Genomic DNA, 13,261 nt, shown 5'->3' with positions numbered 1-13,261 from the left:
ATGCAAAACTTGTAAACTGAGAAGGAGTCCTTAGGGGATGAGTTGTTTGATTCTTTACTACTGTGAATGCATATTGTCTGTGTGGAAGGGCTATGTTTGTGTTCCTTTAACTTTTTCATAATCATATCTTTTTCAGAAAATTGCTTTAAAAAAGGGGTTTTTTTTCCTCTTCAAAAGATAAGATTTATTTTTAAAGGTTAATTTAATAAATTTTCTTGTTACTCTGTGGATTGTTGCATTCAATTCTGAGCTGCTTTACTGGTGGCTTATATTTTTGGATAGCTAGTAAGTTGGAAATAGTTGCTTTAGCATTCAGATTTCTACCAATGACTTTAGTTGTCAAAAAGATTTAATTAGCTCTGTAAAAAGTGATAATGTTCAGGAAATACTTGTAATATTCTGTTATAATTTTTAAAGTATTTTCTGAATGCATAATTGCATTTAATCTGTGAAATTTTTTTTTGAAAACAGCATCAGCTTTTCTTGATAATAGAGCTTCGACTTCTGTTCGGTTTTGGTTTATTGTTTTAAGACAGTGAAATAACTTGTCTTTTAATATTCAGCTTCGTACAACTGTCTAATTTTCTCATGTATCTTAGCATCGTGTGACTAAATTTAGTTCTGTATTCACCTTGCCAACGTGCTTTTGAGAGAGCTTATTCTGGGCATGCAGGAGGGGTGTTTGTTAGTAATAGGAAGGTTTGCAAAATTGACTTGTGGATTAGTCCCACTGTCACTGGATTGTCACTGTTGGAGACTTCTGATTCTGACAGATTGGTGTCATAAGCTGTGTGTCTAATGACTCATCGTCACTAATTTTTCCACCAGTCGTATTTGATGAAGGCTATTTTATAAGACTAGTTAGAGCAACTGTTTCAAATATATCATAGAGAACATGCATGATACGCACAGTAAGATTGCTAATGAAAATACTGCTATCGATGCTATCATTTTTGTGATTTGTTTCTATGCCTTTATAACATCCTCCTTTATGCTGCTTAAGAAATGCTCAGCATTTTCTTTAAAAAAAAAAAAACCACACAAAGCGAGAATGATTTGAATATTGTGTAGGTGCTGTTATGCTTTTTATATTAACAAGACCCTGTTACAATGCTTGTGTTGTACTGTAGGACAGAAGCATTTAAGAATGACACTAGCTGCCCTGATTGGTCTCCAGCCATATGCTACCATTCACAAGGTGGTTATAATGGCATTAAAGTAACAGATGTCAGCCACAGCTAGTGAGGCAGGAATAGGGAAGATGATTCTACGAAAATACCAATGTAATTTGTTTTACCTTCTCTGTGTTTGGAGGGTGACCTACTTTTGGGTGGTTTTGGGGTTTTTTTACCAGTGTGAGAGACAGATCGATAAAACAGGCTTTAGTAGCTGTGTTTATCCATGTAGTGTTTTTAAAGTAGACATGAATGCATTGTGTGCTTCCAGAGTCTCAGAAACAAACCATCTCTATATGGCATATAAAACTTGATTTCTCAAGCCATGGCTTAAAACTTGCTGATTAGAAGCTTACATTTCCTTAAAAATTGTCATAGCTGAGCCTTGGCAGCTGTCGTGGTATTAAATCAGGTTCTGAGAAAAAGCAGCTTTATCAGCCATGACAGACAACTGTGTGGGATTTATTAAGTGTTTAGTCTTAAAACTGAATCATTAAAATGTATTTTACTTTAGGTGCTATACTAATGACCTCAGGCTATATATGGGCTATGTTTTCCTTCGTTTTAATACAATTTAAAGGAGGTTAACTTTGGCAGCTATTCTGTGTAGTCTATCTGTGGTTTTTATGCAGTGACTTTGCATTTTTTCTGCATCTGTAAATTCTTATATAGCTTATCAGCAAACGAAAGCCATATTTAACAATGTTCAGCTGGAATTGTAAAAGAAAAGTACAGTCCTAGGTTAATGGGAGATAGCAAAGTTCCTGTAGCATTTTGATGCTGTACGTATTTCCCAAAACTGTCTACTTAAAATTACATTACTTTCCTAAGTGTCTGAAAATGTAAAGTTGGGGCAGGAACAGAAACTGTTTTAAATGAACTATTCATTTAAAATAATTATATTCAGCTAATATTCCAAGAAATTGTTCCTTGAAATATAACTGCCTTCAATTCCCCCAAGACCTACTGATTAAATAATGTCTGTTGAATCCTGTTTGTGTGGATGATTGAAACAAGTGTTAAAAGCCCTGTTTAAACAATGGTTTTGGATTGATTGTTCATTGGTTTAAAAAGATATGTAAAAAAAAAGCAATATAAAAAATTGAGTGAATTTGTGTGATCTCTTAGGTGACAGAATTAATTTCTCTACATTTAACTAGAAGACTGTAGCAGTGAAGAACACATTTTAATCTCTTCCTTTTTTTTTAATTGCTTATATATTAATTTAGGCTACAGAAAGTGAGGCTGGTGATATGGATCTCAGTGGGTTGCCGGAGACAGCAGTGGATTCTGAGGATGACGATGATGAAGAAGACATTGAAAGGGCGTCAGATCCTTTGATGAGTAGGGATATTGTTAGAGACTGCTTGGAGAAAGACCCAATAGACAGGACAGACGATGACATTGGTAAGTATAGCAACGTAGTAAAATACTGTCAAACTTGTTCTTCTTCACCAAAACAAATTACTTTTTGAACTTGAGGTTTTATTTTAATCATTGACTGTTGTAGTTGGTAAGTTTAGTGTTTATTCTGTAAGGTGATTCATAAATGCCATAAATTCAGCCAGTGAATGAGTATGGCCAAAGAAGAAGAGGAAAACACACATAATATGGATGAAAGCTATTAGTTGTTGGACCTTTTGATCTCAGGCTTCAACTTCTAATTGATAACAGAACAGGTTTATGAAGTAAACGTCATTGCATACTGGAAAACAGTTAGAACCTTGGCAAAGTCAACATTAACGTCAACACTGGATGCTTATCACATTAATTTTTTTAATTATAAATTGTGTTGTTGTGTCTGTTTTTAACCAAATGCATACATCTGTGTTAAACATGGGAGCTGTTAAGACCTTTATGTAAATGTGCATCTAATCAAACTAATTTGCTGTTACCATACAGGTTAATATATTGAAAGCAAAGCAGAGCTAGAATTCACATTCTTACAATTCCTATTCTAATCTGTTTCACTGACTCAGTTTTGTGAAATTTTCCTTGTCAGTGGCTTGCTGTATTTTATATAGGCCTATCATAGTCTTAAGGGAGTTGCTGCCCTGACTGGAGTATTACAAATACCATTGGTTGTATTCAGAGCTCTCGGTTACATTACAATTCTTCCATTATGCTGACTTTTACTTTACGGGGTTTCTATTGATGATATGACCAGCCAGTCTTTGTCTACAAAATACCCAGTAATTACAACAGGCCACTGTACATGATTTATTAGTATACAGAAATGATTGTGCAGCATTTTAGCTTAAGTAGCCTCGGGCATCTTGCTGAAGAACTGTCTTTACTGTGCTTCGTTGTTTTGACATGTACGACTCAGTGGGCTTTTTCTCCTTCAGAACAACTACTGGAATTCATGCATCAGTTGCCTGCTTTTGCCAACATGACAATGTCAGTGAGGAGAGAGCTCTGTGCTGTAATGGTGTTTGCAGTTGTGGAGAGAGCAGGAACTATTGTACTAAACGATGGTGAAGAGGTCAGTAAAAGTTGCTTTCGACTTTCCTATTATACCGAACATCCCAGATTCCACAGGGTTAAGGTCGTCTTTTGTTGCTTAAAAAAGAAAAAGTAACATTGAGCAGGTAAATTAAGCCTCTTTTTGTTCTGGATTAGTTTGAAAGCTTTTGTTTAAGCACTCACACAACATTTCTTATGCACTAAAAGCATAAGAAAATACTCTTCATAATGTACAAAATGCTTCCTGCCTGATAGAATTGATTTTGGGAGTTTACTTCAGTGTTTAACCTGCCTTCCTTTTTAAAAATATTTTTTTAGTCTTATATAAACTCTTTTAACATTAAAAATAAACTTAAGATCCCAGGTTTTTTGAGCTGCACATTTAAGGTAAACTACTTCTAAATGTTTTTAATTAGGTGTTAAAAAATAACTTTTCCTTCGGAAAAATCATGAGGGTTGTATCTAAATAGTGTGATATGACAATGTTAAGTGATTCAGTCTTCATGTATCCTGCAACATTTGATTTGTAGCTGGATTCCTGGTCAGTCATTTTGAATGGCTCTGTGGAGGTGACGTACCCTGATGGAAGAACAGAGATACTCTGCATGGGGAACAGTTTTGGTGTTTCCCCTACCATGGAAAAAGAATATATGAAAGGAGTAATGAGAACCAAAGTGGATGACTGCCAGGTAGAGTGTCGGACTGTAATACATGCAAAATCACGTGTATATAGAGGTGTAATGCAATTCGATAGCCAGACACAGTTTTATATTAAACTGAATATATGTAAAATCTTCAGTGTGTAACCCTGTACAATAGTTGGGAAATATGGCTCCTGCCTACCCACAGCCTGGAAAATTGAATTCGTTTCACCTGGATAGGGATCATTTTGGATGAAGAGGTTTGTCTACATGCTTTCTCCAGAATTTGAGGCCGAGCAGCCTGTTGCATACGTCCATTGCTTCAAACTTTCCCTTAGCAGGATCTCAAGGTCCATTAGCCATTACAGGCTCTTTTACTTCTACAGGTAATAGCCTTCTTCCTTACTCAACTCAGCTACTGAATCTTAAAGTAATACAAGCTCTTTCTCCCATGGTTTGAGTGGAAAATCTTCTAGTTTCAGCTAATCTGGTCTTTCAAGGAAAATGCCTTGATCTTTGCTGTAACACAAGCAGTCAGATGTAAGGAATGCTTCTCATAGCATAAAACTACTAGCCTGATCTGAATATGTGGTTGCTATTTGCTTATTCCTATCCAGAAAATAATAGCCAATCCGTGGGTGAATTAAGCATTTTGCTTGGTTCTGATGGCTAATTAGCTGCCAGTAGATGCCCTTTAGAATGGGTGTAAATGTGTGCTAATGTAGTCACCTGGTTTAGTTTAACCATCTAACTTCCAAAACGTGCTTAAATGGTATCTTGTTAGGATAATATTTTGCAACAAATCCAGAGTGTGGGACTTCTGTTTCAGCTGCTACTAGCTAGAAGAGGTATGTAAATGAATTATAAAGAATGCAGGAGAAAAATACTATCTCTGTGAATCTCATGCCTTTGTCCTAAGTTACATACGTGATGATTTAACAACTTTTCAATCAGAAGAAACACTTATTCCTTTCAGTTAAATACTCAAGTTCATATAAGAGGACAGTTTAATCTTGTCCCAAAAAAGAGACAAAGGTATAAAACTTTTAACAAGTTATAGAAGTCAATTCATGGTGTGTACAGTATTTTCTTCTAAGTTGCAGTGGGTGGTCTTAATTATATTTGCATAGAGTAGGTGCTAGGAATATTCTTAAGATATTTATTCTTGCACTTATTCTTAGCTGAGCAGGTGATTGTAGAAAATATTTTTCCTGTTATATGCTTTAATCCAGAAGTAATTTGTTTCTGTATGCCCTGCACTCATGTAATGGAATAAATGTTAATTTTTCTTAATGACTGACTTTATTAATAATAGCTATGAAAAATGGAAATTATTTACAATAGCAATAGGCACAAAAAGTAAAAGCTATGTTTTTCCCTTCAATCTCTTAACCCTTCTCAGTAACACACAAAAGCTTGCGTGGGAGAAAATGTACCAGCTAGGATACTGAGCTTCATCTCCAGCAGAGGGAAGGTCAAAGCAGCTAAACAAAAATGGCTGATAATGCTTAATCATTTTGCTCTGATGAATCTTGGTCTCCTCTAACTGCCAGATTGTAGTGGAAGTACTGTGCTTGTGTATTCAGCTGCTTACTACAGCTGAACTGCTGGAAAGACAAATTTGGCTCACTGCAGGTTGAGAAACTACTTAATCTTTTCTATTAATAGAGTACTTGTATCTTAAGTTTAAATGCTTTTCTGAAGATTTTACTTTTTAATACTGGTGCGCGATGATTCTTTCCAGTTTGTTTGTATAGCCCAGCAAGATTATTGCCGCATCCTCAATCAAGTGGAAAAGAACATGCAGAAGGTAGAAGAGGAAGGAGAGATTGTGATGGTGAAGGAGCACAGGGAACTTGATCGCACTGGAACAAGAAAAGGTCACATTGTCATCAAGGTAAAAGCAAAAGAGGGAGTGTCTTGCAAAAGTCTGTGTTCTGTGGACTTCTTAACTTGAGAAGTTAGGTCTAGGATTAGTTGAGATATATATTGTTGTTGTAGTTTGAGTCCAGAGGGCAACTGATCACCATGCAGTCCTTCACTCAAAGGACTAAAATTAATCAAAAGGCTCAGCAGTGGAGATAAGAACAGGGAGGGGTTTCTCACCCATTTGATGGTCACAGGCAAAAGACAGGCTCGTTAGGGGAAGAAAACAATAACATAATTTTAATTCAAACACTGACAAAACCAACATTTAACAGACAGAATGGGACAGTGAGAAGTGTTACCATATCTTAAAAACACCTCCCCCCACCCCTCCCTTCTTTCCAGGCTCAGTTTTGTTCCTGATATTTCTACCTCCTCCCCCAGCAACACAGGGGCAGGGGACGGGGAGTGCAGTTAGTCCCCCGCTTCATCCTCCAAGGCTGGGGGGAACACTCTTCTGCGTTCTTCCCCCTGCTCCATGTGGCATCCCTCTCACGGGAGACAGTCCTCCACAAACTCTCTCCGCTGTGAGTCCTCCCCATGGGATGCATTCCTCTCGAAATGCTCTGGTATGGCTCACCTCCACGTGTTGCAGTCCTACCAGCACCAAACTACAACAGCGGGGGCTGCTTCTTCCCATAGGGTCCTGGGGGTCCTCCACAGGCTGCAGGTGGGTCTCTGCTCCTCTGGTGACCTCCATGGTGGTGGGGGGGCGGCCCTGCCATCTCACCATGGGATACAGGGGGGCTCCCTGCTCCAGCGTGCCTCCCCTCCTTCCTCCTCCTTCCTTCCACTGACCTCGGTGTTCACATAAGTGTCCTTCCTGTAACTTGTCCTCACAAAATCCCTCCCCTGTCTCAGGTTGCCCTTCTTAAATATGTTATTGCAGAGGCATGGCCACCATTGCTGATTGGCTCAGGGGAGCTTTCAAGAAGCTTCTTACAGGGGCCACTGCTGTAGCCCCCTCCCCCGCTACCAAAATCCCCACCACACAAACCCAGCACAATTCTAAAAATATATATTTGAAAATAAACAGTTAATACTTCTAGGTTTTCTCTTTGTAATTATGCACGTTGATAACTAAGTGATTTCTATAGAAATTAATGACATAATTTTTTAAAATTTCTTCTCACAGTGATTAAGCTGTTATGTTTACTTAGCTCATCAGTCAATATATGCCAGTATTCTTTCTGGTGTAATGTATCTTCAGTACGTTACAAGAAAACAAATTTACATTTATGGAAAATCTGTTTTAGTAACTAAGATTTTTATTTTTTTTTAATAGGGAACAGCTGAAAGGTTAACGATGCATTTGGTGGAAGAGCACTCTGTGGTAGACCCAACATTTATAGAAGACTTCCTGTTGACGTATCGGACCTTTCTTTCCAGCCCAATGGAAGTGGGCAAGAAGTTGTTGGAGTGGTTCAATGACCCCAGCCTCAGGGATAAGGTTAAATTCCCCTGAATTACATACCTGTTAACATTTACATTTGAATATAAGCTATTAAGAATAAAGTATATTTAGAGAGAATTATTAAACTGAGTAAGACACAGATAACTGGTGACATATTTTAATGGTAGAATATATGGATAAAACTAAGAAAATATTTGTCCTTATTTTATTGTATTTTATTTAAGTATTATTGTGTTTAGGCAGGGTAAATTATCCATGTTTTACCTTGCTGTGTTTTTACAACATAACTTAGTTGTTTGCAAGTATAGGGAAAGCTGCTTTTCTAATAATTGGTATTTTTATTTATTATAATTCCATAGAATTATATTGTGTCTCAAAATTTGAGCATATAACTAAGTTCTGTGTATTCCATACATAATACTAGTTAACACAACTTGGCAAATATTTTCTGATACTTTATTTTTATATGAAGAGACTAGAAAGTATAGCCATTGTTAGGAATCTGTTGAAGCTTACACAGTATTAAAAAAACCCCACAACCCAAACACAAGAAAGCAATCAAACATCCTCTTCCCTAAACAAGTGCCATGATGGAAGAATACGGCCCTGTATATGCAGTTTTGGCACATTGTCTATTGAGGCTATACTGTGCTTCATGCTGTAACACTTTATTTTCACTTGTATACAACTTCCTCATGTAAAAAAACTAATAAAAGTTTTCAGATGTTTTTTGCTGATTTGAAACCCCGGGAATCATATCAATAAGGTTAAAGAGAAATTTGTTTTTCAACTTCTATTTAGATCTGGATATTTCTTCTAGAAATGGTAGTATATCTGTGCCTTGGAGGAAGGATCTTACATTTGTCAGAGAGGACAGGCTTAGCAGCTAATATTGTTTAGCATATGCTTGTTACAGCTTCAGAGCTATAGTACTGGAGTTCATCTTTAAAATTATTTTTCTTGTCCTCCAGTGGATAATCCCCTCAGCCCCTGTTAAAAGCATGAGCCAGCACAGTTGCTGGTGTCAGGTCTGAAAACAGAGAAGCTCTTTGTTCTGCTGTCTCAATAACCGACCCTTTCTGACGTCCAGTAGCACTGACAGAAAGGCAAGTGTCAGAGAACAGCTTGGGACAAGGGGATATACGCAATTGGGGAACAATGAATCTGGAAGATGTTGGCTGGTTTGTATTAGGGGCTGATAGGCAGTGAGACAAAGGAAAGGGGTGAGTAAAACTTCGTGAGGATGATCAGTACTCAGTAGCAATCAGACTGGGACATGTGAGATCCAACCTTCCTGACGATTTTACCCAGCAGCAGAGTACTTCACTTTACAGCTTTTATCGTTTTGTAATGCTGTTCCTGATTCTGACACAAATAATGGCATTCCTTTGGAAGTCACCTTCCCAGTGCAGTGTTGTTTGGGTATACATTAAGTCCCAACTTTGAAAGCAGCATTGATATTGATATTGAAGCTATCACTGCAGTGATTTAAAGTATATTATGTGGTATGGCTTGCAATTTCCCAGCCAATTTTAAAAAACTGCAATTAGCCTAAATTTAACCAGACGTTGTCTGGATCTTCCAATTCATCCACGTTAATGAAAAACACCACAGTTGTTTAACAGAAAGAAAGTTCATCTTCAGTGTCAAAGGTGGAAAAATCTCAAAATACGTCAGAAATGGTACTGCTAGCCTACAACCCTGTGGCTGGGAGCTGCAGCACATACTGCTGTTCAGTTGCCTCCTGCTAGAAATCTGAACTCTGGAGGAGTTCTGAAGTACTTGATTAGTTTGGTCATTAATATCAGCAATTCTTCTGAATTCGCTTGCTCTTCAGGGGTAAAAGGCAAACTACTTGGAAACTGTATATAAGGGTGGCAGGGTTTGGTTTTGGATGCCTGGTGTCAAACCTTTAGCGTAAGAGGCTGCAGAGGTTTAGATTTTGTGCAGATGCAAAGAACAGACGAGGTTAGCTTTAGCTGATTAAAATTTGTATGAGATTTTCTTCCTAAGCTCTAGTTTTTGAAATGTTCAGAGGTTTTCCCCTACTAACTTACTTTCCCAGCATAACAGAAGAAATGCAGCTGTATTTTTAGAGATAACTTTGAGTGGCACAACTATTTTGGATTCAGGAACTTTTTAAAAATAATCTGAATCAATATTAATTCAAAACATCAAAACTCTTTTATTTCGTTAGGACAAGTGCTGCTGATGTTCTAGATCAAATTGCATACTGAGATAAAATTTTATAGTGGAAGCATATAATTTTAAAAAATACACCTCTTCTTTTGTGGCTTTACCTTCAATAATATTAATTGATAGTATTTCTTTAGGGTTTTTTCCTAACAAACTGTAAAATACGGGCTAAGATCCTTCTGAACTTTGATAGTCATATGTTGCTTGAGGTGGGTAAGGGTGGAGAGAAAAGAGGAGTAGTAAACTGAAAGATTGAGGAAAAGAATTACAAGTATTTGCTGTTAGAACCTCTTTCCTGCTTCTCACAATAGCTCCTTTTTCCTGCCTCTCTAAACATACAGTAGCTCTTTTACACAGGTAAATATGCCTAATGCAGTTAATGGTGGTTTATCTGAAGATTTGTGAGATTCAAGAACGAATATAAAGCAGTATCAGAAGCCTTATGATCATGTGCTTGAAGAATTAAGCAGATTTGGAAATGTACATGAGCAGGAAATTGTTGTTATAAGTCAGAAATGGGTCTAACTTGGTGCCTTGTACCTGTGTGCTCTATTCCCTACTCAATCAAATTTTATACAGCCAGAGTTAATTTTCTAACTCATAGTATTCTTTGAGATACAACATACAATTGCTTATATAAGTGAAAGCAATTTTATTACTTAATTCGTTCTATCCTCCTGGTAAATTATTGCATATTAATAAAGTGTGATTTGGGTGTATATGTATAATATTTAGGATTCCAATGGAAATTTACAGGGACTTTAAGGAGCAGTGTTTTAAAGGACTTAGGACTAGTGCTGTTCTGGGTATTCCTGGAAAATATTTATATTATTGATTAATTTTCAGGTTACACGGGTAGTATTGTTGTGGGTGAACAATCACTTCAATGATTTTGAAGGAGATCCTGCTATGACTCGATTTCTGGAAGAATTTGAGAACAATTTGGAGAGGGAGGTAAGAGTAAGAGGTTTCTTCTGACAATTTGGGATGGCAGGGAGTGGCCAGGCTGTTGATACATATAACTCATTATGCTTTTCTTGTAGAAAATGGGTGGACATTTGAGGCTGTTAAATATTGCTTGTGCTGCTAAAGCTAAACGAAGATTGATAACCTTAACGAAGCCATCGCGAGAAGCCCCTTTGCCTTTTATCTTGCTGGGAGGGTCAGAAAAAGGATTTGGAATCTTTGTTGACAGTGTAGATTTTGGTAGCAAAGCTACAGAAGCAGGCTTGAAACGTGGAGACCAGGTATGTAATTTTAAGAAGTCCTTTTTTTCCCTCTTTTTTGTTTCCTTTCTCTTTTCTAAATAACAATAACACTACCTGTTGGTATTTTTAGATACTGGAAGTGAATGGGCAAAACTTTGAAAACATTCAGCTGTCAAAAGCCATGGAAATCCTTAGAAATAACACTCATCTGTCTATCACTGTGAAAACCAATTTATTTGGTAAGTTTGTGTGTACTTTTTGTTCTAATTTCTGTTCTAATTTAGATGGAGTCCTAAATATTTTTTTAATAGTTTAAAATAGTTTTGTTTGAAACACTTTTGTACTGGGCAGAATAGAAAAAGGAAGCTTGCAGGTCCTAAAAAATCTTAGTTGATAATTGCAGAGAAAAATTTATGAATAGGGTTTTATATGAAGTGACTTCTCTCTCTCAAGTGCATTTTTCTGGATTAAGAGGAGCTATTGCAACCATTTAGCTCAAATTTATAAGACATGTTTGTACATGTAACATTTAGTCCTTTCTCAAGAAAGATGGCTCTTTTGGAATTTCAGTTGATCAGTGATCCTATCTGTCTGCTGAATTTGCTCATAGTTTTTCAGTCAATGCCTACAGTGAGCGCAACAAGGTTAATAAAAACTTTCTTGCCAGCTAGGTGAAAACAATCTCGCTGCCTTCCAAATCTATTCTCTTAATTTCTCCCTCTAACAAGTACTAAAGCAGTCATGAAGGAGACTTTAGGCAGCTCAGGACTGCAGTTAGCATCATAAGTAATTAATAGTTTGTGTGTTTTCTTTGATTTTTACCACTGGATACTTGGATTATTTATATAATTTAGTGATGTGTTCCCCAAGTACCTCTTTCAGGATCAGGTTTTTCATCACAAATAAGTAGGGCAGAATATTACTGCAGGATGTTACTGCACTAATGATTACATATGCTCAGGTTATCTCCAAAGTCATTTGTCAAATCTATTTCCTGGGGATTTTTTTTGCTTTGCCATAAAAATTCTAATATTTCAATTGTTTCTAATAATTAAGGCATTTCTTAATATATCTGTGTGTGCTTGTTTACGTGTAAGTTCTGTGTAACCGTCCTTCACACACTAGGTTTTGGGATCTGATGTGTTGCTTCAGTATGTTTAAGATTAAACCTGATTTTCTTCAGAAGTTGTGTTTTTCTAAGTTTTTAATCTTCTTGCTCCATTGCAAACACTGAAATCACATCACAGTAGAGTCTCAGAACAGTTACTTTCTGTATATTGCACGCAGTATTCCTTATCAACAAATCCCAAAAGGAGAGGTGTTTCTTTTTTTAACAGTATGTTCTTACCTGTATTTAATTTTTCTCTCCAGCTCCTATTCGACAGTACACTTAGGGGCTTGGATTACTCTCCTCCGCGCTTTTTTTTTTGTGTCTCTTATTTGAAGCTTTTGAAGTCTCTTGGTGATTTATGTATCTCTGGAGATAAGGATGAATGTTAAGGACAAAATTAATACATAATAGTAAAACCTAGCCCCTAATACTCATCCTTAGCTGGCTGTCCTTGTTCCCACTTTTTCTATAATTCCTTGGGTTTAATTATCAGTTTTCATTTATGATTACGAATAAACTCAGATGATTTTTCGATTTATATATGGAGACTTCCTTTCACACTCAGAATATGTGATTTGATCTTCAGATCAGTTTTATTTGATTTATTTAAATATATAAATTTTTGTGAAGGTAAAAGTTGCAGTAGAACTAATTCCCAAATTCATGAGGTATTTCTGCCTTAGAGATGACTCTTTGCTAGGGTGCTGAGGGAGTCTGAGAGGTTTTTTTGTATATCTGGCAGATGGACACAACAGCCCCGTCAAACATCCAAGGTGTCTCAGTAGACTCACACGTTCTTATATTTTCCTGATGACTTTGTTGCAGTTTTCCCTCTGAATTCTGATTTTTTGATCCTGTTGCTAATTTCTTGTCCATCTGAGTGCTTTTGTTGCTGGCTATCTGTTTAAAACCTTCCTTCTCAGTTGTTAGTTTTCCTATATTATTTTTGTCTAGTGTGCTCTTTTTATGCATGCTACTATTCTGCAGAAGCCTGTGTCCTTAGGTTGAAAAGTCAAGGTCCTTCTGTTGACACCATCCATGCGACCATGGGGTCGTCTAGTGTATTTCTGTTCTGAGATGTGCCAATTTACTCTTTTTCTGATTCATACTACATAAAATGAATG

At 36.8% G+C, this 13,261-nt stretch overlaps 1 protein-coding gene across 10 annotated transcripts in view; it reads left to right on the top strand.

Annotated features, from left to right (window-relative positions):
- Positions 1 to 13,261, top strand: part of RAPGEF2 (Rap guanine nucleotide exchange factor 2) — a 188,664-nt gene that overhangs the window by 147,586 nt on the left and 27,817 nt on the right. For all 10 annotated transcript variants that reach the window (XM_074822922.1, XM_074822924.1, XM_074822916.1 and 7 more), the window contains 8 exons: positions 2,405 to 2,582; positions 3,524 to 3,660; positions 4,172 to 4,330; positions 6,027 to 6,179; positions 7,494 to 7,658; positions 10,665 to 10,772; positions 10,862 to 11,065; positions 11,157 to 11,265. In XM_074822922.1, coding sequence (XP_074679023.1) covers positions 2,405 to 2,582; positions 3,524 to 3,660; positions 4,172 to 4,330; positions 6,027 to 6,179; positions 7,494 to 7,658; positions 10,665 to 10,772; positions 10,862 to 11,065; positions 11,157 to 11,265 — 1,213 coding nt within the window. The remainder of the gene's footprint in view (positions 1 to 2,404; positions 2,583 to 3,523; positions 3,661 to 4,171; positions 4,331 to 6,026; positions 6,180 to 7,493; positions 7,659 to 10,664; positions 10,773 to 10,861; positions 11,066 to 11,156; positions 11,266 to 13,261) is intronic.

The sequence above is a fragment of the Strix aluco genome, chromosome 4 (assembly GCF_031877795.1).
Source record: "Strix aluco isolate bStrAlu1 chromosome 4, bStrAlu1.hap1, whole genome shotgun sequence".
Classification (NCBI taxonomy): Eukaryota; Metazoa; Chordata; class Aves; order Strigiformes; family Strigidae; genus Strix; species Strix aluco.
The sequence above is the reverse complement of the archived record's forward strand: the minus strand, read 5'-3'. Positions and strand labels throughout refer to the sequence as shown.